At 44.6% G+C, this 27637-nt stretch overlaps 1 protein-coding gene across 16 annotated transcripts in view; it reads left to right on the top strand.

Moving 5' to 3' along the window:
- EPHA5 (EPH receptor A5) overlaps positions 1–27637 on the top strand; it is a 375690-nt gene that overhangs the window by 206436 nt on the left and 141617 nt on the right. For all 16 annotated transcript variants that reach the window (XM_074950322.1, XM_074950327.1, XM_074950328.1 and 13 more), the window contains one exon: positions 23456–23580. In XM_074950322.1, the coding sequence (XP_074806423.1) occupies positions 23456–23580 (125 nt within the window). The remainder of the gene's footprint in view (positions 1–23455; positions 23581–27637) is intronic.

Below are 27637 nucleotides of genomic sequence, written 5' to 3'. Positions count from 1 at the left end.
TTCTCCTGCTGAATTTAGTAAGAGTTGCCTCCCATGCAAGAGAGAGGAGGATACAGCCTACTGTCTAAAGTTGATTTAAAATCATTCCTGACATTTTCTCAATGCCAGCATGGCTGTTTGCTCGCATTCCAGTGGTCCTGGAATTTTTTCTTCCATAGTCTTCTTTATTGCTTCTCGTGGACTTTCAGAAACTGCCCCAGCCTGGTTTACCAAAGTATGTTGCTTTTGATTTTCACTCCTTTTTTTAATTTCAATTCCTGTCGTCAGGCTGCTTTTTGCCACAATTTCATGAGAATCCATTTGCATTGTTTTGTTACTTGGATACAGAGAGTGTATTGGCACCTCATCTTGTGGCGAGGGAGAGCAGTGAACTCGGGATACTCAGTCCCTGAAATACTTTTAGTCCCTTTAGCTTAATACAGTAACTATCATTGGTCTAGTTAGTGAACAGTCAGGTCCAAAGAATTAAAACAGAGAGACAACTATATACCCGTGAGAGAGTCACATTCATTGAATCCTAGAATATCAGGGTTGGAAGGGACCTCAGGAGGTCATCTAGTCCAACCCCCTGCTCAAAGTAGGACCAATCCCCAATTTTTTTCCCCAGTTCCCTAAATAGCCCCCTCAAGAATTGAACTCACAGCCCTAGGTTTAGCAGGCCAATGCTCAAACCACCGAGCTCTCCCTCCCCCCAAGAAAACAATAGGAAAGATATGAAGTGCCACCATCATTAAAGTGGCCAAGAGACGACAACAGGAAAGATATAAAGTGCAACCATCATTTTAAATGCTGCACCCAGACATTAAAAGCCCTGTTCCCAATTCACATGAAAGACACCACCACCTTTTCAGTAGTTCCAGCAGTTTTAAAATGAAAGCAGCACCCAAATGGGTACCACTCGGAAACTCTGCTTTATGGTCCAAATTTACATAGGAGCAGCCATTGGGGAAAAATGCAGTGATTGTAATAGCACTTTCCTTGAAATATACTGCAAGATGTGCCATCTAGTTAGGAGGTGGAGATGTTTTGACAGGATAAATCGGTACTTGAAGTTCATGACAGATCAATAAACAAGAAGCTTGATAAGCACTAATGGCCTGAGTAATTTTAAATTCTTGCTTGGAGTACAGTAAGCATGGTGCTCCAAATGAAATAATATACAGCTTGGAAAACAATTGTTCGGTAGCTTGTAGGACTGAGTGGAATTTGTTTTGTGCTTGGCTGAGTACTACGCTGAGCTGGAGTCTGAGAGAGGAGGAAAAATATGTATTCAGTGGATCTCACGTTTCTTTTACATGTTAATCACCGATAGAAAAGATCCTTGTGAAAAGGATGCACTGTTAGGATGCAGTTTTCAATGCTACTGAACTAAGAACTACTTAATGTGCTTTTCTTTTGTATAAATGGGTCAGGGGGAACTCATCAGTGGGAGCAGAAACTGGATTGCTAAAAGGCAGTAACCTGTGTTTTGTTTTTGGCATAGATTAGGAACCGTCAATTGTCACTGTCAGCAGGCAGATATGTGAATATATCCCAGTATCTACAGTTACTGTTGTTTAATCACCCTGGCTGATGAATTGTGTTCATTAATCACATTTTTTTAATGCCAGTTAGTGTCAGCATCGCACATTTACACAGGGCAAATTTAGGGGGAAAAGATTAATTCTGATAGAGAAAATCCTGTAGAATTTACTACTGGTGGAACCCATGGGGTTCTATAGAAATTTGAAAGGTTTGTATGAGCGGGTGGCATTCTAGCCATGTTCCAAATAAAGTGTATGTGAGCTGTATAACATCAGAATGGGCCCTTTCCTTGGGTCTGGCTTTTTTGGTAGCTCAGATAATGTTAATATTGCAATTGAAATACAAACCCAGCCAGTCATCTGTCCCCAGCTTTGCAATCCCTGACAGATCTTTACAATCACAGTCCGCCCTGGAGGAGCCACCCAGCATCAAACCTTCTTCCCCCCCACCCAACAAAGCTAAGTTGCCTTGACCAACTAGTAGTTTGAAGTAGCAAAATTCACTCAAACTTTATCGCACCCATATTCTCAACCCTCCACAAAGGCATATCCCACAGGGTGAAATCCTGGCCCCGGTGAAGTCAGGGGGGTTTCACCCATGGTCTTTCCAGTGTGGGCATTTGGGCTATGTTTGAACTAGAGAGAGTGCAAGGACCCAGAGCCAAGGGACCCTTGTGGAGAACGTCCTGCCAGCAGCTACCTCTCTTCCACCCTAAAGAAGCTCCAGCATGAGGACCTCAGTTGACCACAGCCACGATAGAATGGTATAGGGGTGTCCCAGGCCTCTGAGAGCTTTGTCGGTCAGAACCAACACCTTAAATTCCAACTGGAGACCAGTAAGCCACCAGAACCAATCAAGGAGCAGACCATTGGTTCCCATGAGATAGTTTGCTTAGTAAAGCAGCTGTTCAGTTTCCAGGTGGTTTTGAGGCGAAGCCCCATGTAGATGCAGCACTATAGTGCTCTCATCATGAACTAACAGACCCGTGGATGACAGTAGCAAGGCCTGCATCCGAGGGGAAAGATTGCAACCTCCTGCCCAGGTGGGGATGGGAACATGTAGGCCACTTTAGAATGGTAGCATGGTGGCCCCAAGTTTTCTGTTATTGCAACAGAGGGAGCCACCTCCCAGCAGAAATGATTGAAGAGATTTCTTGTGGTTCTTATTAATTATTGCTTTCAGTGCCTAGAGAGGCCCAAAGCAAAATTGAGGTCCCTGGTGCCAGGCACTGCACAAACTCCTAGTTAGAGAGTTCCTGCCCCACATAGCTAACAGTCTAAATAGGCAAGACAGACAAAGGAAGCATAGCAGAAAGGGGACTAAGTGACTTGCACAAGGTCACACTGGAAGTTTCTGGCAGAGCCAGGAAATGAACTGCCACCTCCTGAGTCTGTCTTTTTTCCCAGTGCTTTAACCTTAATACCATCCTTCTTTGATGATGGGGCGTCTTCAAGATTCAGGTATGACAGATAAGCTCTTCTTCTTCCACCTGACTCTAACGTAAAGCCTGGTCAACATGGTGAAATGTACTTCTTCCCACCTCCTTGCTTTCAGAAGCCACTTCATTTTTATCCCATCCCTTATGCTGTGCAACCATATAATAATTACATATGTAGTCTGGTCTGAGGGACATACAGCCCTCTCCAGGGCCTGCTGAGTGCTGCTGAGACTCTGGATTGAGCACTCTTCTCTGGAGAAGAAATGGATAACATCTGCAGTGTGAGGAAGTGCCACAACAGCCCGGGGAGCAAGGGATCTTGAGGGAACTCAAAACTAGACTCATACAGGGTCTGGTCTTACATCATTCAAGCCAATGGCAGTTTTACCGTTGATGTCAGTGAGAAGGATTGGGACCATAATGAAACATACTGCCATTCATCTAGCAGGCCTGCTGCAATGTCGTTCTTAATCCATACCCCAGATGTTGAAAAGATTAATCTCGACTCCAGATATATGAAATCAAAGTTGCAGAAACTCTTCCTGGCAATTCTGATTGTCCATTGTTGCTTGAGCACCTGTATTGTATTTTGACCTGCACTTAATTTGCTAATGAGTTACATTTTAACAGCTGGTATTAAAACGTATGCTTGCAAGGGCCACAAGGTACTATGGGAATTGAAAGTCGTTATTGAAAAGCTAAATAATGAATATCCTGTAGGTGGTCTGTCTTAGAGAATATCAGGTTTCAAAGGGACCTCAGGAGCTCATCTATGCTAACCCCCTCCTCAAAGCAGGACCAATCCCCAATTTTTGTCCTGGATCCCTAAACGGCCCCCTTGAGGGTTGAACTCACAATGCTGGGGTTAGCAGACCAATGCTCAAACCACTGAGCTATCCCTCCCCCCCTCATGCACGCATCTTCTCTCCCAGTGCTCTACAGTTCTCTCCCAGCACTCTGCCGTGACTACACAAGCAGTGCAGCGCTTTCACGTTACCCGTGTAGACTAGCCCTATGTCCGGAAGTTGTTCCTCAGACTGAAATGTAAAGACTTTACATGGCTGTCTGAGATTCAGCCAGAGTGTTGAGTAATTTGGTTTTAATGTTAGAATTCACCAACTAGAGTGGTTGGTATCACACCAAGAGCGGCAGGCTTGGCACTGAAGGAAACTTCCCACACTGTTTAAAAATGGCCCACAAACTTGGCATATTTATTGGGGTTAGCATTTAATAACAGCTGAGAGAACAATGCCATGGGTCTAGCTGAAGGAAGGTGTTTGTCGAGAGAGGAAGAATAATATATTTTGTGCATTTCATTTGCGGGCTTAAGATGTTTTTGTAATAGTCCCCGGTTTTTAGAAGCAAGTTTTTGTTTAAATGCAAATGAGATAATTCAGCTACTAAGGATAGATAAGTAATGAGAGGTAGAAGAGGTATTCTTTGGGCAGAAAGATACCTTGATTAGAATCTTTGATAGTATAGGTCTCAGTGCTGCAAGATGATGAGCACTCTGGCCATGATCCAGGAAAGCACTTAAGCACATTGACTTCAACAGTACTATTCACAGACTTAAAGTTCAGCACATGCTTAAGCCTGGGCCTAGAGTGCTCTGAAGTTTTACCACAAAACCACTAATGGAATCTAGACCATTTAGGGAAATCACAGGCATTTGCAGGTGTGAAGAAATCAAACTCTGGTTTTAACTATCAAGTGTTCCCCATCTTTTAAAGGAGTTTAACAGCCTGGTTTCCTGAGGTGCTGAGAGTCTGAAACTGCCGTCTAAGGTTATGTCTACATTTGAACGGGGAGGTGCAATTCCCAGCTTGCATAGATGGACTGGCACTAGCTCTAAAAAGAGCACTGTCCATGGTGGCATGGGTGGCATCTGAGACTTGCTGCCCAAAGACGTACCCTGGAAGTCGAGCGGGATTGTTCTTGGGGCAGCCAGCCATGGTGCTGTGGCCATCCTCCTATTTTTAGGTGCTAGCTTGAGCAGAACTAGTGCCGATACATCACGTCTCCCAGCTCAGATGTAGACAGACCCAAAGTCAGCGGGAGTTGCTGATGCTGAGCAGCTCACAGAATCAGACCACTTATTTAAGTGGCTAATCATGGGTCTAGGTGCCTAATTGCAGACATCCCAGCTGGAAAGCTTTGGCCTAAAGTTATCATTTTACTGTGATACTGGCCCCTCCAGAGTCAATACCTCAAAGGTATCTGATTTGATATTTGGCATAGGAAGTAGGCGTGACAGAATTTGATTATTATTATTTTATAATTTTGACAGATAATATTGACGTTTATTTTTAAGCATTTTTTTCAACTTTTCTCCATTTAAATTTTGACAGTTGTGGGAAATTATGGGGGTTTGTCAGACTATAGGAGGGTCAGGCAATAACTCATGGCAGAAGATGTTGAATTTTTACAAGTTAAAGTTTTGTAACTGTTAAAACACAAATGATCAACCACACATGTCAAAACAATATACAAAATAAATACCTTTCTTTCAAACTTTAAGTTCTCAAGCAGAATTTTCTTACTTTGCCTTTCTGTCAGTTTCAATTATTATTGATGGAAATATTTTTTCATCCCTTTGTGTGTGATGAAATCGACATTTACTGACATTTACTGACAAAAATCTAATCCTTCCAAATCTGGTACTAAGGCAGTAAAATATACCAACCTGTGTTGACTGAATACAGTGGGACAAATCTCGGAGGCTTACTGTGGTTTAAATGTAGTCCTAGCCAAAAGGAGCGGACCTTCCCATGCGAAGGGAGGGGTAACATTCTCAAAGATGGCTAGGTGACTTAGGAGCTGAAGTCTCACTGAAAGTCAAAGCAGCTTTTGGAAATGGGACTTTGGCTCCTAAGTCACTTAGGGCCTTCTGAGAACGTTACCTGACATGCAGAGTTCCCTTTGCATGCTCCTCTTCTGTTCCTGCACAAGCAGTGAAGAACCTGCAAGACAACCTGGGCAGAGCTCCTCCCATGTCTTCAGGGTGGCATGAGCAGAGGGCAGCAGCTGGTGCTGAATTGTTATGGGAGCTGGCCACTGAAGAGTGGCATGGCAGGAGGATGGGCCAGTGATCCTGGGGAGTGAAAGCCGGGGCCTGAGCAGGCCACGTGGGAAGAGGCCAGCATGGAGTGATGACCTCAGCGGGTGATAGGAGCAGGCAGGAGGTAGGGTGAGGAGTGGAGATTGGTGCCAACCAGTTCAGCGGTCGACCTGAATGCTGCTGATGTGGTAGGGAGAGAGTTGGGGGAAAGGGTCACAGGAGGGGGGGATGAGAGGTCAGAGGTACAGAGGCCAATGCAGGCAGCTGCTTCTAGTCAGAAATGGTGTTGTGGTAGGAGGCCTGCCATACCGTGTGGGCCATGGCAGATCCACTTGTGGCTGATTCATCTTAAAGCAGCATGCCCCACAGGAGATCAGAGTATTACAGTATCTGGGAATGGAAAACAGCCCCACCCACAGCCTTGCCCCAGGACCTCCTCCACATGTGGGTCTTGGGGGCACCATCCGGCCGAATGGTACCAGTAAAATGACTCAGGTGTACAAATGGTCATAGTATTGGACCTTAAGATTTCAGAAAAAAATTATACAAAATTGTATTGAATTATCTGAGAAATGCTTTGAGAGCATTCCTTAATTTGTGGCATTCCTGGCTTTACATGCCCTTAAAATTCTGGTAACTCGTGCTTTTAATATAATATTGACCATATTTGTTCAGCGTATGTATAATAGCTCCAGTATATAATAGCTCCAGGTAAGTCCTGGGAGAGCTGTGTGTGTAGCCAGCATGTTGGGACTGTTTGCATGAATCCGCTGTGGAAATCGTCAGTGAAGCCCTCCAGGTAAATCGTAGTAATGGTCTATGTGAGCCATTTCTCTTGGCTGCTGGAGTGCTGGAGAGTGTCTCATTTCCAATCACATTTGGAAGCATGGGAGCACTCAGTGTCATTGGGAATCAGCACCTGGCCCAGTTTCTGTCCAGAGTATGCAGTAAGAATAGATTTCAGTGATGTCATTACTAATTAATTAGCCTGTGATATCCAGAGTTAGACACAAAACTCTGAAGCACCTGGCACTGGCCACTGTTGGAAGACAGGATACTGGGCTAGATGGACTATCAGTCTGACCCAGTATGGCTGTTCTTATGTTCTTATGTTAACTACTGCTCTTGCTGTTATTGTTATTTATTACAGGGATGGTTGGAGCAATGTTGCCAACGCTCACGATTTTATCATGAGTCTCATGATATCTGGTGTTTTTCTTAAAGCCCCAGCACTTGGAGTCATGTGATTGTGAGAACTTCAGCTTTCATTGCTTTTAAAATGTATATTTCTTGCCACTGTGGTTGCAGAGTAGAGTTTGAAAACGTGAACCCTAAAGGCTCAGTAACCAGAAGTTAATTTACAAGAACCCAGAATGTGTCATGAGTAAGCCAGTGTTAGGATTTTTGAGGGCCTTACTCAGGATTTTTCAATGACTGGGGCTGGCAAGGCTATAGTAGTAAGGAGTTAAGATTGTTGCCCAGTGTGCTAGGCACAGTACACACACACACACACACACACATATATACAATGAAAAGATGGCTCTTGCCCAAATGAACTTATAATTTAGGGCCCTCAATCCTGCAAAGATTTATGCATAGCCTAACTTTATGCATTGTGAACAATCCCATGTCGGGTCATTACACCGTGCCCAATGCATGTGCCTAAATCCTTGCAGGATTGAGGCCGAAGTGTATTATTTATAAGTACTTTTTAGAAGTAAGTTAAAAAACCGAAGCATTGTCTTGTGAATTTGGAAGCAAGTATGCAGCCAGCCAAGCCAATAGGCCAGTGTGGGGGTTGAGGTGAAGCTATTGCCTCGCCTAACATTCTCCTCTCCCTATCCCATTGCGGTGCTGTGCAGCCGTTGACAGTATTTCATGAGCCATGCAATGTGGGAAGCATCTTACTGCTTCCCTAATGCCCATAACCCTCACGTAAGAACTAGGCAGGACCTAGGCCTTCTCCTGCTAAGCTCACTCCTTTAGGGACTCTATGTTGTATTGCTTTGCCATTACTCTTTTACCCGGTGCTGCCTCTGTCTGTTGGCTGTATCCATGTCTCTTGCCATGTGTTTACTGTAAAGGCCAGGATTGTCCTTTCATTTTGTGTGTGCACAGCTCCTAGCACAATAGATACGTCTACACAGCCTCCAACAGTGAGCCTCCCAGGGAGAGGGGTAGGATGCCTGGTGCTGCGGGCTGTGTAGACATACCCGTAGAGCTGCAATCCCTGATGGGTCTCTAGGCACTATCACCACTTAAATAATAATACCGTCCTGTGGTTGAACTAGTGCATCAATTTGAGGCCCCATGTTTAAAATTCAGCTTGAACGATGATTTGAATTAAAAAATGTTAGCCAGAGAGAACACATGGACAAAACAGACAGGCTGCAGCCACAGCTCTTCCATATACTGCTTCCCTTCACTCTGATTCTTTAAGGAGAAGCTGTGTGAAATCCTGGCTCCTTTGAAGCCAGTGGCAAAACTCCTGAGGACTTCCAATGGAGCTGGGATTGCACCGGCTATCTTTTAAGATCTGAGGCCTGATCTACACTAGGGGAGGGAATCGATCTAAGATACGCAACTTCAGCTACGAGAATAGCATAACTGAAGTCGACGTATCTTAGATTGACTTAGAATTACTTCGCGTCCTCGCGGCGCGGGATCGATGGCCACCACTCCCCTGTCGACTCCGCTTCCGCCTCTCGCCCTGGTGGAGTTCCGGAGTCGATGGCAGAGCGATCGGGGATCGATTTATCGTGTCTACACTAGACACGATAAATCGATCCCCGATAGATCGATCACTACCCGCTGATCCGGTGGGTAGTGCAGACATGGCCTAAGTGTCTAGCACTGCTTTAATTCAGATTAGGTCTGTGCTTTGATTAAGAGAAAGACAGTGAACTTAAACATTTCAAAGCTATACTTTTTCTAATATCTTAAAAAGAAAAGGAGTACTTGTGGCACCTTAGAGACTAACCAATTTATTGAGCATAAGCTTTCGTGAGCTACAGCTCACTTCATCGGATGAAGTGAGCTATAGCTCACGAAAGCTTATGCTCAAATAAATTGGTTAGTCTCTAAGGTGCCACAAGTACTCCTTTTCTTTTTGCGAATACAGACTAACACGGCTGCTACTCTGAAATCTAATATCTTAATAATACATACATCAGCAAGTGATGGAAAATCTCAATAAAATGAACATATTTAATGGATGTATTTTTATAACACAACTTAAGGTATTAATGATTTGAGTAGTAATTTTGTACATGCATTAATATGGCTCCCATGTTATTTTGTTTTAGTTTTGCATTGATAACTAAATATGACCAAACAATTTTATTAAATGGGTAGGGCCCTACCAAATTCACAGTCTATTTTGGTCAATTTCATTGTCATAGGATTTAAAAAATTCGTAATTTCAGTATTTTAGCTATTTGAATCTGAAATTTCATGGTGTTGTAATTGTAGGGCCCCTGACCCAAAAAGGAGTTGAGCGGGGGGGCAGGGGGTCCCAAGATTATTGTATGGGGGTTGCAGGACTGCTGCACATTCTTCTGCGCTGCTGCTGGCGGCGGCGCTGCCTTCAGAGCTGAGCAGCTGGAGAGCGGCAGCTGCTGGCTGGGAGCCCAGCTCTGAGCCGCCGTCAGCAGCGGCGCAGAAGTAAGGATGACATCGTATGGTATTGCCACCCTTCCTTCTGCACTGCTGCCTGCAGGCTGGGCCCTCAGTCAGCAGCCACCACTGTCCGGTCACCGAGCTCTGAAGGCAGCTGCGCAGAAGTAAGGATGGCATATACGGTATCACCACCCTTACTTCTGTGCTGCTGCTGGCCGGGCGCTGACTTCAGAGCTGGGTGCCCGGCCAACAGCCACCGCTCTCCATCCACCCAGCTCTGAAGTCAGCGCAGAAGTAAGGGTGGCAATACCACTACCCCCCTAAAATAACCTTGTGACCCCCCTACAACTCACTTTGGGGTCAGGACCCCCAATTTGAGCAGTGCTGGTCTCTCCCATGAAATCTGTATAGTATAGGGCAAAAGCACACAAAAGACCAGATTTCACAGTGGGAGACCAGATTTCATGGTCCGTGATGCGTTTTTCATGAATTTGGTAGGGCCCTATAAATGGGTCTGCAGCAAAAGGCAATTAGATCTTTGTAGATGATTTGGTTCTAGTTTGGTGGTAATCCTACAGTAGAAAGTAGCTGGTTTCTATGAAATTATGTGTAGCAAATTTTTTTTTTTTTTTTTTTTAAACGTAGAGCTCAATTCTTCCTGATGGTCATTCCATGCAATCTCATTGGAGTCAGTGGGTTGCGTGGAGTGAAAGTCAGCACAGAATTAGAGGGTGTCTTTACAATGGAGGCGTGGTCTTGTTAAAGCACTAGACTGATGTACGTGAGATCTGGCTTCAATTCCTAGCTCAACCACAGGGTTTCTGGGTGACCTACGTCTCTTACAGACAGATCTTCAGAAGTGCTCAGGGCTGTTGAGAGCATTTGGAGCTGCTGAGAGCTGAGCTTTTTTTGGAAAATCTAGCTCTGAATCTCTCTCTTTGTCAAGAATTATAACATTCATAAACCAGTCGGAGAATACTTCAATCTCTCTGGTCACTCGATTACAGACCTAAAAGTCGCAATATTACAACAAAAAGACTTCAAAAACAGACTCCAACGAGAGACTGCTGAATTGGAATTAATTTGCAAACTGGATACAATTAACTTAGGAGTGGATGGGTCATTACACAAAGTAAAACTATTTCCCTATGTTTATCCCCCTCCCCCACTGTTCCTCAGACGTTCTTGTCAACTGCTGGAAATGGCCCACCTTGATTATCACTACAAAAGGTTTCCTTCCCCCTCCCCGCTCTTCTGCTGATAATAGCTCATCTTAAGTGATCACTCTCCTTACAGTGTGTATGATAACACCCATTGTTTCATGTTCTCTGTGTATATAAATCTCCCCCCTGTATTTTCCACTGAATGCATCCGATGAAGTGAGCTGTAGCTCACAAAAGCTTATGCTCAGATAAATTTGTTAGTCTCTAAGGTGCCACAAGTACTCCTTTTCTCTTTGTCCTGGTTTCCCATTCCAAGAGAAGACATGGTGGCATAGGCCAGCTGCCCCAGTACAATCCTGCCAGGTATCAGGCCGCTATCCCATGCCATGGTCCATGCTGCTGCATCTTCACTGCCATTATTATAAGTGCTAGCTAGATTAAAGCTGACATACACCTCCATTTGCAATGTAGACGTACCCTCAGACTGCAAACTCTTCAGGCAGGGAATGTCTCTTCTTATACGTCTGCCCAGCACCTAACACAGTGAGGTCCCAATCTCGACTGGCCCTGAAAGTGCTGCTGTAATATAAAAAAGAAGAAAAATTAGTCCCATGCTGTCAAATGACTTCGTAAACTGTTATAATTGGAATGAGAGAGTGAATCTTTAATTTTGACTTAAAAAGCCCAAACCTTATCTGTAGGGGATTTGCTGTCACTTAAAAGCAAAAGGATGTTGGTGTTCGTAACACAGTCCTGTCATAGAATCACAGAATATCAGGGTTGGAAGGGACCTCAGGAGGTCATCTTGTCCAACCCCCTGCTCAAAGCAGGACCAATCCCCGACTAAATCATCCCAGCCAGGGCTTTGTGAAGCCTGACCTTAAAAACCTCTAAGGAAGGAGATTCCACTACCTCCCTAGGTAACGCTTTCCAGTGCTTCACCACCCTCCTAGTGAAAAAGTTTTTCCTAACATCCAACCTAAACCTCCCCCACTGCAACTTGAGACCATTACTCCTTGTTCTGTCATCTGGTACCATCTGTCATCTGAGAACAGTCTAGTTCAGTGGTTCCCAAACTTGTTCCTCCGCTTGTGCAGGGAAAGCCCCTGCCAGGCTGGGCCGGTTTGTTTACCGGCCGCATCCACAGGTTTGGCCACTTGCAGCTCCCAGTGGCCGCGGTTCGCTGCTCCAGGCCGGTGGGAGCTGCTGGAAGTGGCAGCCAGTACGTCCCTCAGCCCGCGCCGCTTCCAGCAGCTCCGATTGGCCTGGAGCAGCGAACCGCAGCCACTGGGAGCCGCGATCGGCCGAACCTGTGGACGCGGCAGGTAAACAAATTGGCCCTGCCCGGCAGGGGCTTTCCCTGCACAAGCGGCAGAACAATTTTGGGAACCACTGGACTAGATTCATCCTCTTTGGAACCCCCTTTCAGGTAGTTGAAAGCAGCTATCACATCCCCCCTCATTCTTCTCTTCTGCAGACTAAACAATCCTATAAGGCATGTGCTTCAGCCCCCTAATCATTTTTGTTGCCCTCCGCTGGACTCTTTCCAATTTTTCCACATCCTTCTTGTAGTGTGGGGCCCAGAACTGGACACAGTACTCCAGATGAGGCCTCACCAATGTCGAATAGAGGGGAACGATCACGTCCCTCCATCTGCTGGCAATGCCCCTACTTATACACCCCAAAATGCCGTTAGCCTTCTTGGCAACAAGGGCACACTGTTGACTCATATCCAGCTTCTCATCCACTGTAACCCCTAGGTCCTTTTCTCCAGAACTGCTGCCTAGCCTGTCTGTCGACTGTAACCCATGTAGCTTTTACCAGCCATTTCTGGGATAGCATAGGGGAAGTAAAGTGGTGTGACCTCATGAAAGATAACAGGGATCTCCAACGAAAGAGAGAAGAACCAAACCCCATTTCTCTGTCTCTGTGTGCAATGTGCTTGGATTGATTGATTGATTCAAAAGTCCCATGCTGTCCAGAGGAGCAGATTCCTCTGCGCCCCGTGATCTGAGTTGGCTCCCGCTTCATCTTGCTGTCTGCTTCACGGAGTGTGATGAGCCATTCCCATGACTGAGCTGGTGAGTGTTCTGAGCCTAATGAGTCATCCCTGCAAGTCCAATGATGCCAACAGTGGCCCAGCCAATCCACAACCAAGGTCCTGACCAGGTGCCCCCAAGGCAGGTATACAGGTTCCTAACAGAAGCAGCCTCTCCAGTCTGCTCAGTGATGCTACCTTGTGGGGAGAATTCCCAGCTGCCTGGTGGTTGTGCCTGACTCCTCCAGCCTCTGCTTGTTCCTGCTCCAGACTCAGCCAGCATCCCCATTCTGGCTAACAGCCTGACATGGAGCTGGTTTTAATTGTTAAAGCTCAGAAGAATTGGGGTGGTCACTACTTGAGAGAGAGAGAGAGCCATTCTCCTCAGGAGGGACTACAACAGCTAAGATTAATTGGGCTGCTTTCCTTAGTGATGCCCAGGACTACTAAGATGGGAAGCCCATCTTCAGTGAGGAACTGGCAACTCCCATTGGTTTGACAAAACCTGATTCTGTTGAATTTCAGGGCCTGCTGCAAGGGCCTTCTCTGTTTTCTGAGGCTTTCAGAGTTGGCATGGGGGAGGGAAGCTGGAGATCAGTTTGAGGCCTGGCATTTATTTAAGAACTCTGGAAGGTAGAAGTTCTAAGGAAATGCCATCATTTTACAGAGGGCACGTTCATGTTTTAATGTAAAAAGGTGAAGTTTTGCCCCTGTGTAGATGGCTAGCACAAACACCTTAGTCATTCAAGGAGCCCCTTTGACATAGGATGACTCAAATGTTACAGGAGTGGGATCCTATTTTGCATAATGTACAGAATTTAATCATGTGTGGTAATAGTCACCCCCTTATAATGGGCCAGGGTGGGATCTCAAAATAGAGTTGCAGTGGCACCGAAGTGGTGTATCGACCAGGTGACTTTCACCTCAAGGACTAGAGTCTCAAAAGTGCTTTAAGGCAACAGCTGATTGAGATGCTGGTGGATTCAGAACTCTTTTAAAAGCATGACCCCGGGTGCCTGAGGTAAAAGGATGGGTGTATTATCTAGCAATCTAAAGAGAGAAGACAATAAAGTCACTAACATTTTCCCCACTGTCCTTTTTAACTTCATATTTCTGTTTTTCTAAACCATTATCATTAAAAACAAATAAATCCACTGCTGTTGGAAGCTTACTGTAATTTCCCATTACCTGGGAACATCGTTTCATTCAAATTGAGCAACACTCATGTAGCTTCCAAATTCGGCAATAACTAAAGACCTTAAGGAAAAAATCCAATAATGTCATTAATTAGAAACAGAATGAAAAATTGCAATAAACTAGGTTTTTGAAGTGTGGCCGGTGTTAACTAGGAAACAAGTAACTTAATTTACCTGTAGACTCTGCATTCCTTTTCTCTAGTTACAGCCAGATTCCTGTGCTACCCTGTGTTAATGGTACTGTGGTTTTTTGGGTTCTGTGATGACAGTTGATGGATTTGATCTAATCTTAAGCATGAATCTGACTTCTGTGTCATTTGCTGTGATTTCAGACTGCAAGGCAACATTGGCACAAGACCTAGGAAAGAATGCCAAGGGGTTTAGGAGGTTGAAATTTGAGACCCTATCGTGTTTACACACACAGAAATGTAATTGGATTCAGTAAGTTGCCGGCCGATATAAAACACTACTAAAATAGGCTGAGGTCCGTAGCATAGCTGCACATAGGGTACAGACCACTCTGGTTTTCAATACTAAACCAGCAAGAGCATAATCTTTTCCTTTGCTGATACTTTAATCTTCTTTTAAAAGGAAATTGAAGCCCAAGTAGTTGGAGAGCTGACAACAAGGAGAACTGGGGCCAGCTCCTCAGCTGGTGTAAATTGGCATGCATCTATTGACTTGAGAGGGGCACGATTGTTTTCTCCAAGTGACAATCTGGCCCCATGGAGATCAGGGGTGGACTGAGGGTCTTGGCTTGGGGAAAATAGCTTGCTTAGTGCAATGAGAATGAGCCGAACTTGTATTTTTCTCCCAGCCTTCCCTACTGGTTAACCTAAAGCTGCACCAGATGTGGGCTTGGGGGTGAGATGAAGGAACATTAGCTGCTGTCTGTGCCAAAGTGAAATACACAAAGGCTAAATTAATTGGGCCAGGGATAGCATTATCTAGAATATGAGTTGTAGAGTCTGGATTAATTATTTTATCTTGATGCAGTGGTCATTTACCTGATAACATTAGTTTGTCTTAAAATACAATTAAGATTTTATTCCCATAAACTTTGTTGTACATTAGATGTTACTAAGGCTCAGTGCAGTACTTCTTGGATACTGTGTTTGGTGCCTCTCTGGCTAATTCAGTGCTAATGTCATTATAAAAGGTTGCAGAGGAAAAATGTTCTAAAAGGTCTTTTTCTTATGAAATCCTGTTCTGTAGTTATTCAGATGTGAATAATGATGGGTAATTGGCAGTGACTTTTATTTATTTAGTCTGGCCACTTAAAGCTATTAAGGAAATGTTACAAACAGCATAAAAAGTAAGACCAATTTTCTGAGATGTTATTTGGTTTATGATTAATTTTAGTGTCAGGAAAGCAAAATGTACATTAGCAATTTCACACCTTGTTACATTTTCTGTTTGTCTTCATCACGTGCATGATTGTTTTGGTGAACAGTGAATGTAAATGCAGATGATGTAATATCCCACTTTCATTTTGAGAATTTTGTTTGAAGTTAGCGTGAACGTGCAGATTCACTTGTAAACAGCATCAAAAGGATGTATTATTTACATCCACTCCATTGACATCAAGGCAAAGATTTAAATAATAATTTCCTTCCTACCAACTCACCCCTTTGTGCAACATTTATTATAGTTTCTACACATCCTGAATTTTATACTCTAAATGGAACTTTTCAGTGGATGGGCTCCCTTTTATTAAAAGGATATTCCCTTGTAGAACCAGTGACCTTTAAAAAGCAAGTTTCAATGTAATCTTTTTATTTTCCTGAGATCATATAGCACAGTATCCAGTTGCAGGCTTTTAAGATGGAATGATTGCAGACTTTGTCTGGCAGCTCAGATTGAAATTACATTTTGTTTGATAAAGAAAACTCTAAAATACTTAATACTTTCCTTCTTCAGTTCAGAACATTGTAACTTCAATGTGTTGAGGATGCAGAGTAGCTACGGTATCATTCCAGCACCACTGGGATTGATTAAATATACTTAATTGGTCTTTATCTCATGATTACACTTTAACAATTCTTAGGAAGAAGATCCAAAATGAATACAGTTACTGCCTCTCTAATTTACTTTGGGAGTTCACTTACCCATTTTCTTATCTTGCTTCTCTTTCCCGGTAGAGTACAGCATTCTGCTTGGCTGCAGCCAAACATGTGGGATTCTTATGCAGCCAGAAATTAAAGTTTGTAAGCTAACAAAGAAAAGACAAATTGCAAAGTCAGAGCTATGTCGGAAGGCCAATATGGCATTAGAAGTAAGACACTCAAAAAAGTCAAAGTCTGCCCTGAGCCAGGTGGTTCAGCAGGCTGAACCAGTTAGGCATGTCAGTTTCCGCAGCCAATAGTACACAAGAAAGTGATGTGGCTAGCATCAAGGACTACCTTTGTCTTCCCTAACCCCAAAGCCTGGGCCCTACCTTGAAGCTGGTCTTTCAGTGTGAGTTTGAGCAAGACTCAAACCCATGCCCTTATGGATTGCAGTTGAGCACATTATCCACTGGGCCACTTAAGATGCTCCTGAAGTTTAATCCTGGCGCTTCCACTAGATTGCATGGCCTTGGGCAAGATGCTTCCACTTCACCTTTTTCATATCTATAAAATGGAGATAACCATACTCCTCCCTCCTAGCACCACGCCGTGGCATGGTGAGGATTAGTGTTTTCACAGTAATCTGAACATGCGTATTACTATATCCAGGCTCTGTTTATTTTTCTCTATCACTGGAGCAGGGATGGTACATTTTCTATTACACATGCTCTCAGAAAGGAGATTGGGGTACTGGATTTCTGTGTTATAGGAGATGTACTGGACTGCCTTTAAGATCTTAGAGGGAGATTTCCCAAAGTGTTGATGGGATTGAAGAGCACAAGCTCCATTGTTGTAATGGGACTTGCACTCCTAAATCTCTTTGACAAATTAGAAAATCTCCCACATAGAAAATGAAAGGTCCTTTATCTGGTAAAGCATTCTTGGTACTAAGTCGCTTCTACTGAGGCCTTGTCTTCTGGGGGAAGGCTTGAGATGCACGGACACAGAAAGGAAGAGCTGAAATTCAGCCGAGCTGCAGAACATATACTGTAAAGCTTATGGTCTGATGTTTCCTTGATTCGTTAGGGTTAGGGTACAAACTCGAGAAATAATCTCAGATTTCTCTCTCTTCTACTTTTAAACATATGTTCCACAGCCTGCCTTTTTGTGAAGGTAACTTTGAAAGTGCAAAGCTGCGTAAAGGGACATAAACCCTTCGCAAAGGTTGCAGTCTCTTAAAGATCACATTGGCTACTCCTGATGCCCTTTGAGACTCTGCACACACAGCCCTAGATCCCCAGATCTGGGCAGAGGCCGAGAGAGGAAAAGTAAAGAACGAGTTATGTTTTGGCCTAGTTGTTTCCAAACACACCATTTCCCAAAGGGAGGTGTTGATTTTATGACATGTGACCAGCTCCTCAATGGCTGAGGAGACAGCTTCGCCTCCTTAAGCTATCAATTTCCTGTGGATCATGAGAGGAGCTTACTCTGAGCAACTTCTTCCTATTGTGTGAGAATTCACCACTTCCCCCTCTCTATTGGCTAATATTTCCCCCTAACACACACACACACACACACACAACTCACATGTCATATACACACATGTCTAACATGTCACACCTCTGTCATACACATGTTGAGGGAGGCGGGAGATCAGTACAAACGGAGATTCCTGTTTGATGATATAAATCCATCAAAAGAATGGCACTAGCCATAATGTGGCTGCATAAGAGATTATGGGGGAGGATTCTTTTCCCTCCTCCCCCTCCATGCCTTGAGCATTTGTGTTCGGGCTGTCCAGATCAGAGCTCCAGGTGCTAGGGGCTGGGCAGGGGCTGCATGCCAGATGGTCTGTCCAGGAAGCAAGTGGATAGAGAGTAGACAAAACCATGGCATCTCCCTCCTCTCTCCCCTTTTCATGCCTGGCTGGTTGCACAAAGACAGGGAGTAGCCTGCACCCTGAAAACAGCTGTAGTAAATTACTTCCCTCCTGTTCCCCGTGCAGCCTGGGTCCTCTGGGAGGTATTGTGCCTCTCGGAGTTCTAGCTCCTGAGGTGCTTTGGTGGGTAATACACAAGCTAACCCCTAAGTGTGAGAGCTAGTGTAGGCCCCACTTGCACACGCAGAAGAGTCCTATTGACCTCAAGGGAGGCACTCTCATGTGTCAGAGGTGGGGGGTCTCATCACTTGAATTTTTAAATCAAGATGGGATGTCTTTCTAAACATGTGCTCTAGCTCAATCATCAGATATGGGCTTGATGTAAATGGTGACATTCTATGCCTTGGTTATGCAGGAGGTCAGATTGAATGATGATAGTGGTCCTTTCTGGTCTCAGGATCGATTAAACTGTTTACAGATTAAGGGCCTTTCACACCTCTCTGGCTTGTACCCCCTCAGCAGTTCAATTCCAGGCACCCTGGAGTGTGTAGATAGAAGGCTGCTGTGACTGTGAACCTGAGGCCTGCTCTTCAGAAAAGACCATGTGGGGGAGAGTAGTACTCTACAGTGTCCTCAGAAAGCCAAAGTGGTGAGAGATTAGTAAACAGCAGGTGAATATGTTTACCTGGAAGATGTTCAGATTTAGGGTCCTGATTTTCCAACACAAGCTTGCCAACGGTGTCCAATCCAGGAATAAACATTTGGAAAATGTCCCGTATTCGTTCTGGCTGAAGCTCGGAGTTGGCAAAATGAGTTTGTTTGTTGTCTTCGTTATTTAACTGGGATTTTTTTTTGGTAGCATGTTAATTAGTTCCTCTTGCATACAAAAAGTAATATTTTTATGGATCAGTGAAATTTTGGAAGGTAAAATATGTTTGAATTGAGGATTATCATTTTTACACCAAATGCAAAATGCTATTTATTTGATGGGCGGCGGAGAGAGGTACAGAGCTGAACGGAGAAGATACACAATCTCAGCTAGAAAAGAAAGGATGGTATGGTGGGAAGGATGCCAGCTTTAGGTGAAGCGGGGCAGAAAGGTTCAATTCCCTGCCCTGCCTTAGGCAAGTCACATAGTCTTTGCGTATGTTATGCCCTGATGGGTGAAATTGGATAAGTGTCGTCCTCCTACTTCACTAGGGTGTTGTGAGGATAAACGCATTGTCGTGTGAGGTGCTCAAATACTGTGGTAATGGAGTTCATAGAGGTACCTACAAAAACAGGCGTGTGTTGCCCTGATGCTCTCATATCTCCTTGTTGTCATTTTTAGACCTGTGGGTTTTGCTATCGATTTAAAAAACACTGGCATTATTTAGCTTGTGCATCATCATTCTCTTTCTGGCTCCCTTCCGGATTTCTATGAGTGATCCCTGGAGACCATTACAGCCCCAGTCAGCCCTGCGCAGACGCACCAAGGACTCAGGAGAGCAATAAAAGTACGACGTTTTATTTTCTGTAGGACATTCCACGATGGAGCTGGTAGCGGTTGTAAAAAGCATAACTTTAACAGTTGTTTAGGTCTCTGAGTTGAAAATGAGCCATCAAATATATTTGCAATGCATGTGTGCGCTGTAAAGATAGCAAATAGCTTGGGAAGGCTGATTGTAAAATTATATAGTTCCTTTAATTCTGCAGGCTCCCAAAGGCCAGTAGAAAGTTCAATAGACAAACCTGATGCTGGGCTTGCTGCCTAGTGGTCGCCATTAAAATCGTTACAATTTCCATTTGCAAGGAATTAATGCCACTGTGGCATCTCAGGTATCATCTCAGCAATGTTAATTAGAAAAACAAGGAACGGGTAAAGATTACAGCAGCCATTGTATTCAGTACTGAAGTTTAGCTGCCCCTGGAGCGACAGATGGAGCTATTTTCATCAGTGCGCAGTAGTGCCTGTCCTAGCACAGGTTTCAGAGTGACAGCCGTGTTAGTCTGTATTCGCAAAAAGAAAAGGAGGACTTGTGGCACCTTAGAGACTAACCAATTTATTTGAGCATAAGCTTTCGTGAGCTACAGCTCACTTCATCGGATCCATACTGTGGAAAGTGTAGAAGATCTTTTTATACACACAAAGCATGAAAAAATGGGTGTTTACCACTACAAAAGATTTTCTCTCCCCCCACCCCACTCTCCTGTTGGTAATAGCTTATCTAAAGTGATCACTCTCCTTACAATGTGTATGATAATCAAGTTGGGCCATTTCCAGCACAAATCCAGGTTTTCTTCCCTCCCCCGCCCCCACAACCCCACTCTCCTGTTGGTAGATAAGCATGGGGAGTAGGTGGCCAGCCCTCTGTGGAGAAAGAAGTGGTTAGGGACTATTTAGAAAAGTTGGACGTGCACAAGTCCATGGGGCCGGATGCGTTGCATCCGAGGGTGCTAAAGGAGTTGGCGGATGTGGTTGCAGAGCCATTGGCCATTATCTTTGAAAACTTATGGCGATCGGGGGAAGTCCCGGATGACTGGAAAAAGGCTAATGTAGTGCCCATCTTTAAAAAAGGGAAGCAGGAGGATCCTGGGAACTACAGGCCAGTCAGCCTCACCTCAGTCCCCGGAAAAATCATGGAGCAGGTCCTCAAGGAATCAATCCTGAAGCACTTACACGAGAGGAAAGTGATCAGGAACAGTCAGCATGGATTCACCAAGGGAAAGTCATGCCTGACTAATCTAATCGCCTCCTATGATGAGATTACTGGTTCTGTGGATGAAGGGAAAGCAGTGGATGTATTGTTTCTTGACTTTAGCAAAGCTTTTGACATGGTCTCCCACAGTATTCTTGTCCGCAAGTTAAAGAAGTATGGGCTGGATGAATGCACTATAAGGTGCGTAGAAAGTTGGCTAGATTGTCGGGCTCAACGGGTAGTGATCAATGGCTCCATGTCTAGATGGCAGCCGGTATCAAGTGGAGTGCTCCAAGGGTCGGTCCTGGGGCTGGTTTTGTTCAATATCTTCATAAATGATCTGGAGGATGGTGTGGATTGCACTCTCAGCAAATTTGCGGATGATACTAAACTAGGAGGAGTGGTAGATACGGTGGCAGGTAGGGATAGGATACAGAGGGACCTAGACAAATTGGAGGATTGGGCCAAAAGAAATCTGATGAGGTTCAACAAGGATAAGTGCAGGGTCCTGCACTTAGGACGGAAGAATCCAATGCACCGCTACAGACTAGGGACCGAATGCCTAGGCAGCAGTTCTGCGGAAAAGGACCTAGGGGTGACAGTGGACAAGAAGCTGGATATGAGTCAATAGTGTGCCCTTGTTGCCAAGAAGGCCAATGGCATTTTGGGATGTATAAGTAAGGGCATAGCCAGCAGATGGAGGGACGTGATCGTTCCCCTCTATTCGACATTGGTGAGGCCTCATCTGGAGTACTGTGTCCAGTTTTGGGCCCCACACTACAAGAAGGATGTGGAAAAATTGGAGAGAGTCCAGCGGAGGGAAACAAAAATGATTAGGGGTCTGGAACACATGACTTATGAGGAGAGGCTGAGGGAACTGGGATTGTTTAGTCTGCAGAAGAGAAGAATGAGGGGGGATTTGATAGCTGCTTTCAACTACCTGAGAGGTGGTTCCAAAGAGGATGGTTCTAGACTATTCTCAGTGGTAGAAGATGACAGGACAAGGAGTAAAGGTTTCAAGTTGCAGTGGGGGAGGTTTAGGTTGGATATTAGGAAAAACTTTTTCGCTAGGAGGGTGGTGAAACACTGGAATGCGTTACCTAGGGAGGTGGTAGAATCTCCTTCCTTAGAAGTTTTTAAGGTCAGGCTTGACAAAGCCCTGGCTGGGATGATTTAGTTGGGGATTGGTTCTGCTTTGAGCAGGGGGCTGGACTAGATAACCTCCTGAGGTCCCTTCCAACCCTGATATTCTATGATTCTATGATTCTCTCAGTAACCACACTGCAGTAAAGCAGACTCGGATAGAGTGGAGACGGGCGTGTTATAAAGTTTGAGGTTAGCTGGGTACAACAGGTGGATCAGCAGACAGATTGATAGAGGTATTCCCTGGCTTGAAATAACACCAATCATTTTGAAAAATAAGGCATCATCGCACCAGGTTGATTTTCCTTCCACATGTGGAGTTGAAATTTAAACGCCAAACAAACGCTGATTTTTAAAGTACTTCAGTGGCCTCCATGGGTGTAAAATGTCCTTGAATCGTTATCTACACTGAACAACACGGCCAACCCCTACCTGCCCCCAGCACCTGCTGCCCCCAGTCCTGATCCCCGCCCTGGTGGGGAGCTCTGGCATAAGTATTGTGCCCACATTGAGCTTGCCCTACTGCAAATTCTCTCTCTCCTCCCCCAGCCCTGCCATCTGTCTGGTCACGCAGCAGTACTCCTCCACTCTCATAGACTCCTGAGCTCACACTCCTAATCCCTGGTGTGTCACTTCTCACTCCCTCTGCGCACCTGCCTCCCCACTCCGGATCTTGCCAATTGCTAGAGCTGGTTAGATAATGGGATGGATTTTCTTTGCAAACATTTTGTGAAAAGAATGACCTCCCTTTTTCTTTTCCTTCGGAAAACACTGAATTTTGACAATCTCTCCTGCTCTGCCTTACCCAGCCTCTTAGCTTGTCAGACCGTCTCACTCTCTTCCTCCAATGCTTCCAATTGACTCTCCTTCACCTTCCCATCTGATCTGCCACAGCCTTCTTCCTTCCCTTCCTCTAAAGGCTGTAAGTCTTGCGCTGCTCCTCTCCCTGGCATCACTGACACAGACAAGCATTACAGACTGACACAGAGACACATCACTTCCCCAATTCAGGCAACCGAGCAGCTCTGAGATCCTCTTCTGAACATTTCAATACGTTGTAAAGTGAATACCTTTGCTGTGACAGGAAGCTTGCCGTATGTAGCCTCATTGCCACCAGGAGCAGGCTGTGGGTTTGGTGTGGGAACTGCTGCTGTAGCTTACAGCTTGGCATTGTGCTGAAGAGGGGTGCTGGAACAAATTGCATAGTGGGGGTGCTGAGATTCATTGAACCAAACTGTATATAGTGGAAGCCACTTGAAGACAGGGGGTGCAGCAGCACCCTTAGTTCCAGCACCTATGGTGCTGCGTTGGAGTCTTCTTATATTGGTGGGTTTGGTCCAGATCTTCAGCTGTTGAAAATCTGGTCCTGCTTTGAGCAGGGGGTTGGACTAGATGACCTCCTGAGGTCCCTTCCAACTCTGATATTCTATGATTCACAGTTCAGAAATCATCAATGGGATCAGAGCCTCACCTAGTGAAAATCACAGAGCTCCATTGAGCCCAAAGTGCCAGATCCCGAGCTGATATGAATCCACATTGAAGTCAATGTACACTATACTGATTTACATCAGTGGACTATACATAGTAGTATATGCAATGTTGAATTTAAATTAGGAAACAAGGTACTGTCGTACTAACTATCATTTTGTTTTGTTTTTCTCTTGTCTTGCAGCACCTTCTCCAATCAGTATTGTGAAAAAAGGAAAGATAGCTAAAAATAGCATCTCCCTTTCCTGGCAGGAGCCCGATCGACCCAATGGCATCATCCTGGAATATGAAATCAAATATTTTGAAAAGGTGTGACTGACTGATTGCAAAGCATCCTAAGTACCTTCTCTTTGCTGTCCTTCTCTTTTAGTTATAATTATCCTACACGTGGAAGGGAATGAAGCAATTTTATGTGTAAATCAATGTCAGATTGATTCTGCAGTAAATGATTAGGAAGACTTGAAATGTGTGTGTTGTTTTCCATTAGTGTGCCACTTCTGTTGAACAAATACATTAAAACTGCATGTCAGTTTCATCTCCAGTCTTATCACATTAAATTAAAGTATACTAATTTGTTATGAGTCAAAGGAGCTTGGGAACTAGCATCCGTCTTCTCACTCAGAGCATCAGGCAATCCCCAGTCTTTTAATTTTACACTTCAGCTTTGGTTTTAAGGATCAGCTGGCATTTATTCCAGTGTTCGTCGAAACGTCTTCGTCGAAACGTCTGCCAGAGCATGTCAGTGTTCTCATTGTATCTCTGCAATAGGTGGTGGTTGTTACGATTTATTTGCATTATGGTAGCACCTAGGAGTTCCAGTCGTGGCCCAGGACCCCATTGTGGTAAACATGGTACAAAGTCAGAACAGAAAGACAGCCCCTACCCCCAGGGACTTCATAGACTATCAGGATTGGAAGGGATTTCAGGAGGTTATCTCGTCCAACCTCCAATTTTTGCCCCAGATCCCTAAATGGCCCCCTCAAGGATTGAACTCACAACCCTGGGTTCAGCAGGCCAATGCCCAAACCACTGAGCTATGGTTTCAATCCACTGACCTCTTGGTTATGGGCCCAGCATGATTCCGCTGCGCCACTCTGCTGGCTCTTCAAAAAAATAAAATAAGACCTTTGGAAGTTTAACAGAGTGAGACACTGGCTCTCTATAGCCTGGCCTGATAGAGACCAGGGACTTGAACCTGGGTTTCCTACATCCTAAACACCACTTCCAGTGTAGGAGGCCACATCCTGAAGCCCTAGGCAGTCTTCCCTCCGCAGAGTTCTTACTGAAGTCCATAGGAGGTTTGTCAGAGTAAGGACAGAGGATTGACCTTGGGCAAGTTCCTTCCCCTTTCTCTTCCTCTATCTTGTTGGTTGAGAGAGTGAGCTCTTTGGGGCAGGGACTGTCTCTTGTGTGTGTGTACACAGGGCCTGGCACAATGGAGCCCTGATGTGGCTGGGAACATCTAGGCACTACAGTTATATACAAAATACTTAAAAATGGCGAGTGTCATTGTACCATGTAGGTATGTCCCCATCCTTGGGGCAAAGTGGAGCTGCCGTGCTCCAAGGGGAGCACCAAGGAGCTTCCAGTCTCAGAGAGGCAGGATGTCTGCTGATAGAAGCAGCATCCCCACAACCTTGTCTTTCATGGGGTGCAACCTACTACCCTATGCAAGCAGGCCAGCTCAGCTTTCCAACAGAGGGAGAGACCTGGAGCACAGGGCCTTCAAATCTTGTCTGGGCCTGAGCAGCACAAGGTGGGGAAGGTTAATTTGTGCTCTGCGCCCACATAAAGGCCACCCAGAATCTGGTCCTGAGCAGGGACATTGGTACCTGGCCCAAGACATTTAGGGACAAGTGGTGCCCCCGGAAATGCATGCAGTTCCCATTGACTTCAGTTGGGATTGCTTCCCTGGATCCGAGGGCAGAATTTTAGGCCTAGGTCTTCAAAATAAACAATGGCTCAAAGGTGCTAAGAATCAGGACAACTTTCCATGTCATTCAGGACAGGCACATTAGTTTGGGTAAAGTTGACAACCCCTTTCCAGAAAGTTTGGGATGTTTGTTTTCTTTTGCATACTTCTCTTGTTCCAGTGCCTCTGGGCCCTGATAAACCCACTGAGCAAGGCCTTTTTGGTGCTTCTTACCTGGCTGGAACAGGATATATCTCACATCTCCCAAGGATGCTGGGTTTGATGTAACTCCTATCCCAGCCATTTCTAAACATAAAGAATTTGGATAAACTTCAAATGAGCATCTGAACTTGTCAGTGTTGAGCCAAATTGGACATTTGGTTCTTTTGATGTTAGCTCTTCACTGCTCACAATACATACATAACACCTTGTGCCCCACGCAGAGTGCCAGTACCAGCCACCCCAAAATGCCATTCATCCAGAACAGCTGGCTTTAGGAAGGATGAAAATATTGTAGGCTCACAGGGCTCAATCCTCAGCTGTGCGAAGTTTACACTCAGTGCAGCTCAGGAGTTCTGGCAAGAAAAGAGGGTGGATCTGAGTTTCGGCTGGGGGAAAAAAGAAGAGTCTGGGGCACTGCAAGTGCTAACAGAAACTTGCTTCCAAGAGGAATCCCCCACTGGTTCAGAGGAAGAGGCTTTTTCATCTCGTGACACGGTAGCCTAGGAGGGAGGGAAGTAGCCAGTAATGCTGACAAGCGAATAAGGATGGGTTCTGTGGAGCAGATTGGGAGGGGAAGGAGAGGTTTGGAAGGGCACAACCAAGTCCCGATGCCTGAGACAAGGTCATGGAAACCTGTTCATCCATCAGCCAGCCAGCCAGTAGATTTTGGCTCCCAGAAATGTTGACCAGAGAATAGGGTAACAGTGTGGCCTCATGGACCAAGCACTGGATTGGGACTCAGGAGGTCTGAGTTTTGTTTCTGGCTCTGCCACTGGTCTGCTGGGTGACCTTGGTCAAATCACTTCCCCTCTCTGTGCTTCAGTTTCCCCATTTGTAAAACGGGGATAGTAGTACTACCCTCCTTTGTAAAACACGTTGAGATCTACTGGTGAAAAGTGCTATATAATAGGTATTATTACCATATATTTCATCATCCCACTCACCTGGCTTGACCAATCCAATTACATTTGGCCATGAAATGAATAAAATGTTTAACAGATTACTAATATGTGTACATATTTGATTAGTTCATAAGTGTCAAACCTCTTTAACACAATGTTGCTTATTCTTTACTTTTTTAAAAATTAAGACATTACAATACACATTATAACAAATACACTTGTGTGAATAGTGTGTGCGAGTTATGCACCTAAGCCAAGATTTTCAAAAGTGACTAGTGATTTTGGGTGCTTTGATTTTTGGATGCACAACCTGGGATACCTTAAAAGGGTCCGGTTTTCAAAATATGCTGTGCACCCAGACTCTGAAAATCAGGACCTTTAAAAGTGTCTCAAGTTAAGAATCCAAAAATTGAAGCACTCAAAATCACTAGTTACTTTTGTAAATCTTGACCATGCTATATAGTAATTTTCAAGGCTGTGTGAGGTTTACAATTCCTAGAAACAACAACAGAAGTTAATCATATAAAATATAATCCTATGAATTGCTGAATGTCCTCAATTCCCAGTGAAGTCAACTAGTGCTGAGGGTGCATGGCTACCGAGCTGGTTGGAAAATGAGAGAGGGGGGTTTCCCATGGAAAATTCCAACCATTTGGTGAAATAATCTAAAAAAAAAAAATGTTCTGATTCTGAAATACCTTTTTTGTGGGAGTTTTAGTTCAGGTTCCTCACTCTCCCATTCTCTTCTATAGGCCAGGCTCCTTGGTCAGAATACATCCCCCATGATGCACAGCAATCTCCCCTCCGACACATCAAGGGGAGCCCCTGGTCATGGTGAATCATGGGAGATAAAGTCTGGCTGGGGAGCTCGGCCCATTGAGAAGAAAGGGAACAAGAGGAAACCAAACTACAACTCCCAGGTGACACCAGGGTAAATAGGCAAATAAAATATTTCAGTTTGCATCTGAAAAAATGTTTTGGGGCATTTGTTGTTGTTGTTTTTATGAAAAATCAAAACTTTCTGCAGAAAGCACTTTTCACCATAAAAATAACTTTAGTTGAAAACCCAGTTTTCTGTTGAAAAAAAAATTAACAGAAAAATTTAGACCAGTCCTAGTCCACTCCTTCCAGGATTGGGTCCTTATTCCCTTGGAAAAGACATGATTCATTTTAGAGCCCTATATGCAAAAGGTATGCCCAGTGCTCAATTTGGATGGTTAGTGAAATAGAACATAAGAATGTATCACTCAAGAGAAGTCATGTAATTGTGATTATATTTCTCAAATTGCGTAAATTACATTTGATGACTGCAAAAAGGCCTTTAACTGGT

Source organism: Natator depressus, chromosome 4 (genome assembly GCF_965152275.1).
Source record: "Natator depressus isolate rNatDep1 chromosome 4, rNatDep2.hap1, whole genome shotgun sequence".
NCBI classification, from domain to species: domain Eukaryota; kingdom Metazoa; phylum Chordata; order Testudines; family Cheloniidae; genus Natator; species Natator depressus.
This window is presented reverse-complemented; position numbering and strand designations above follow the sequence as displayed.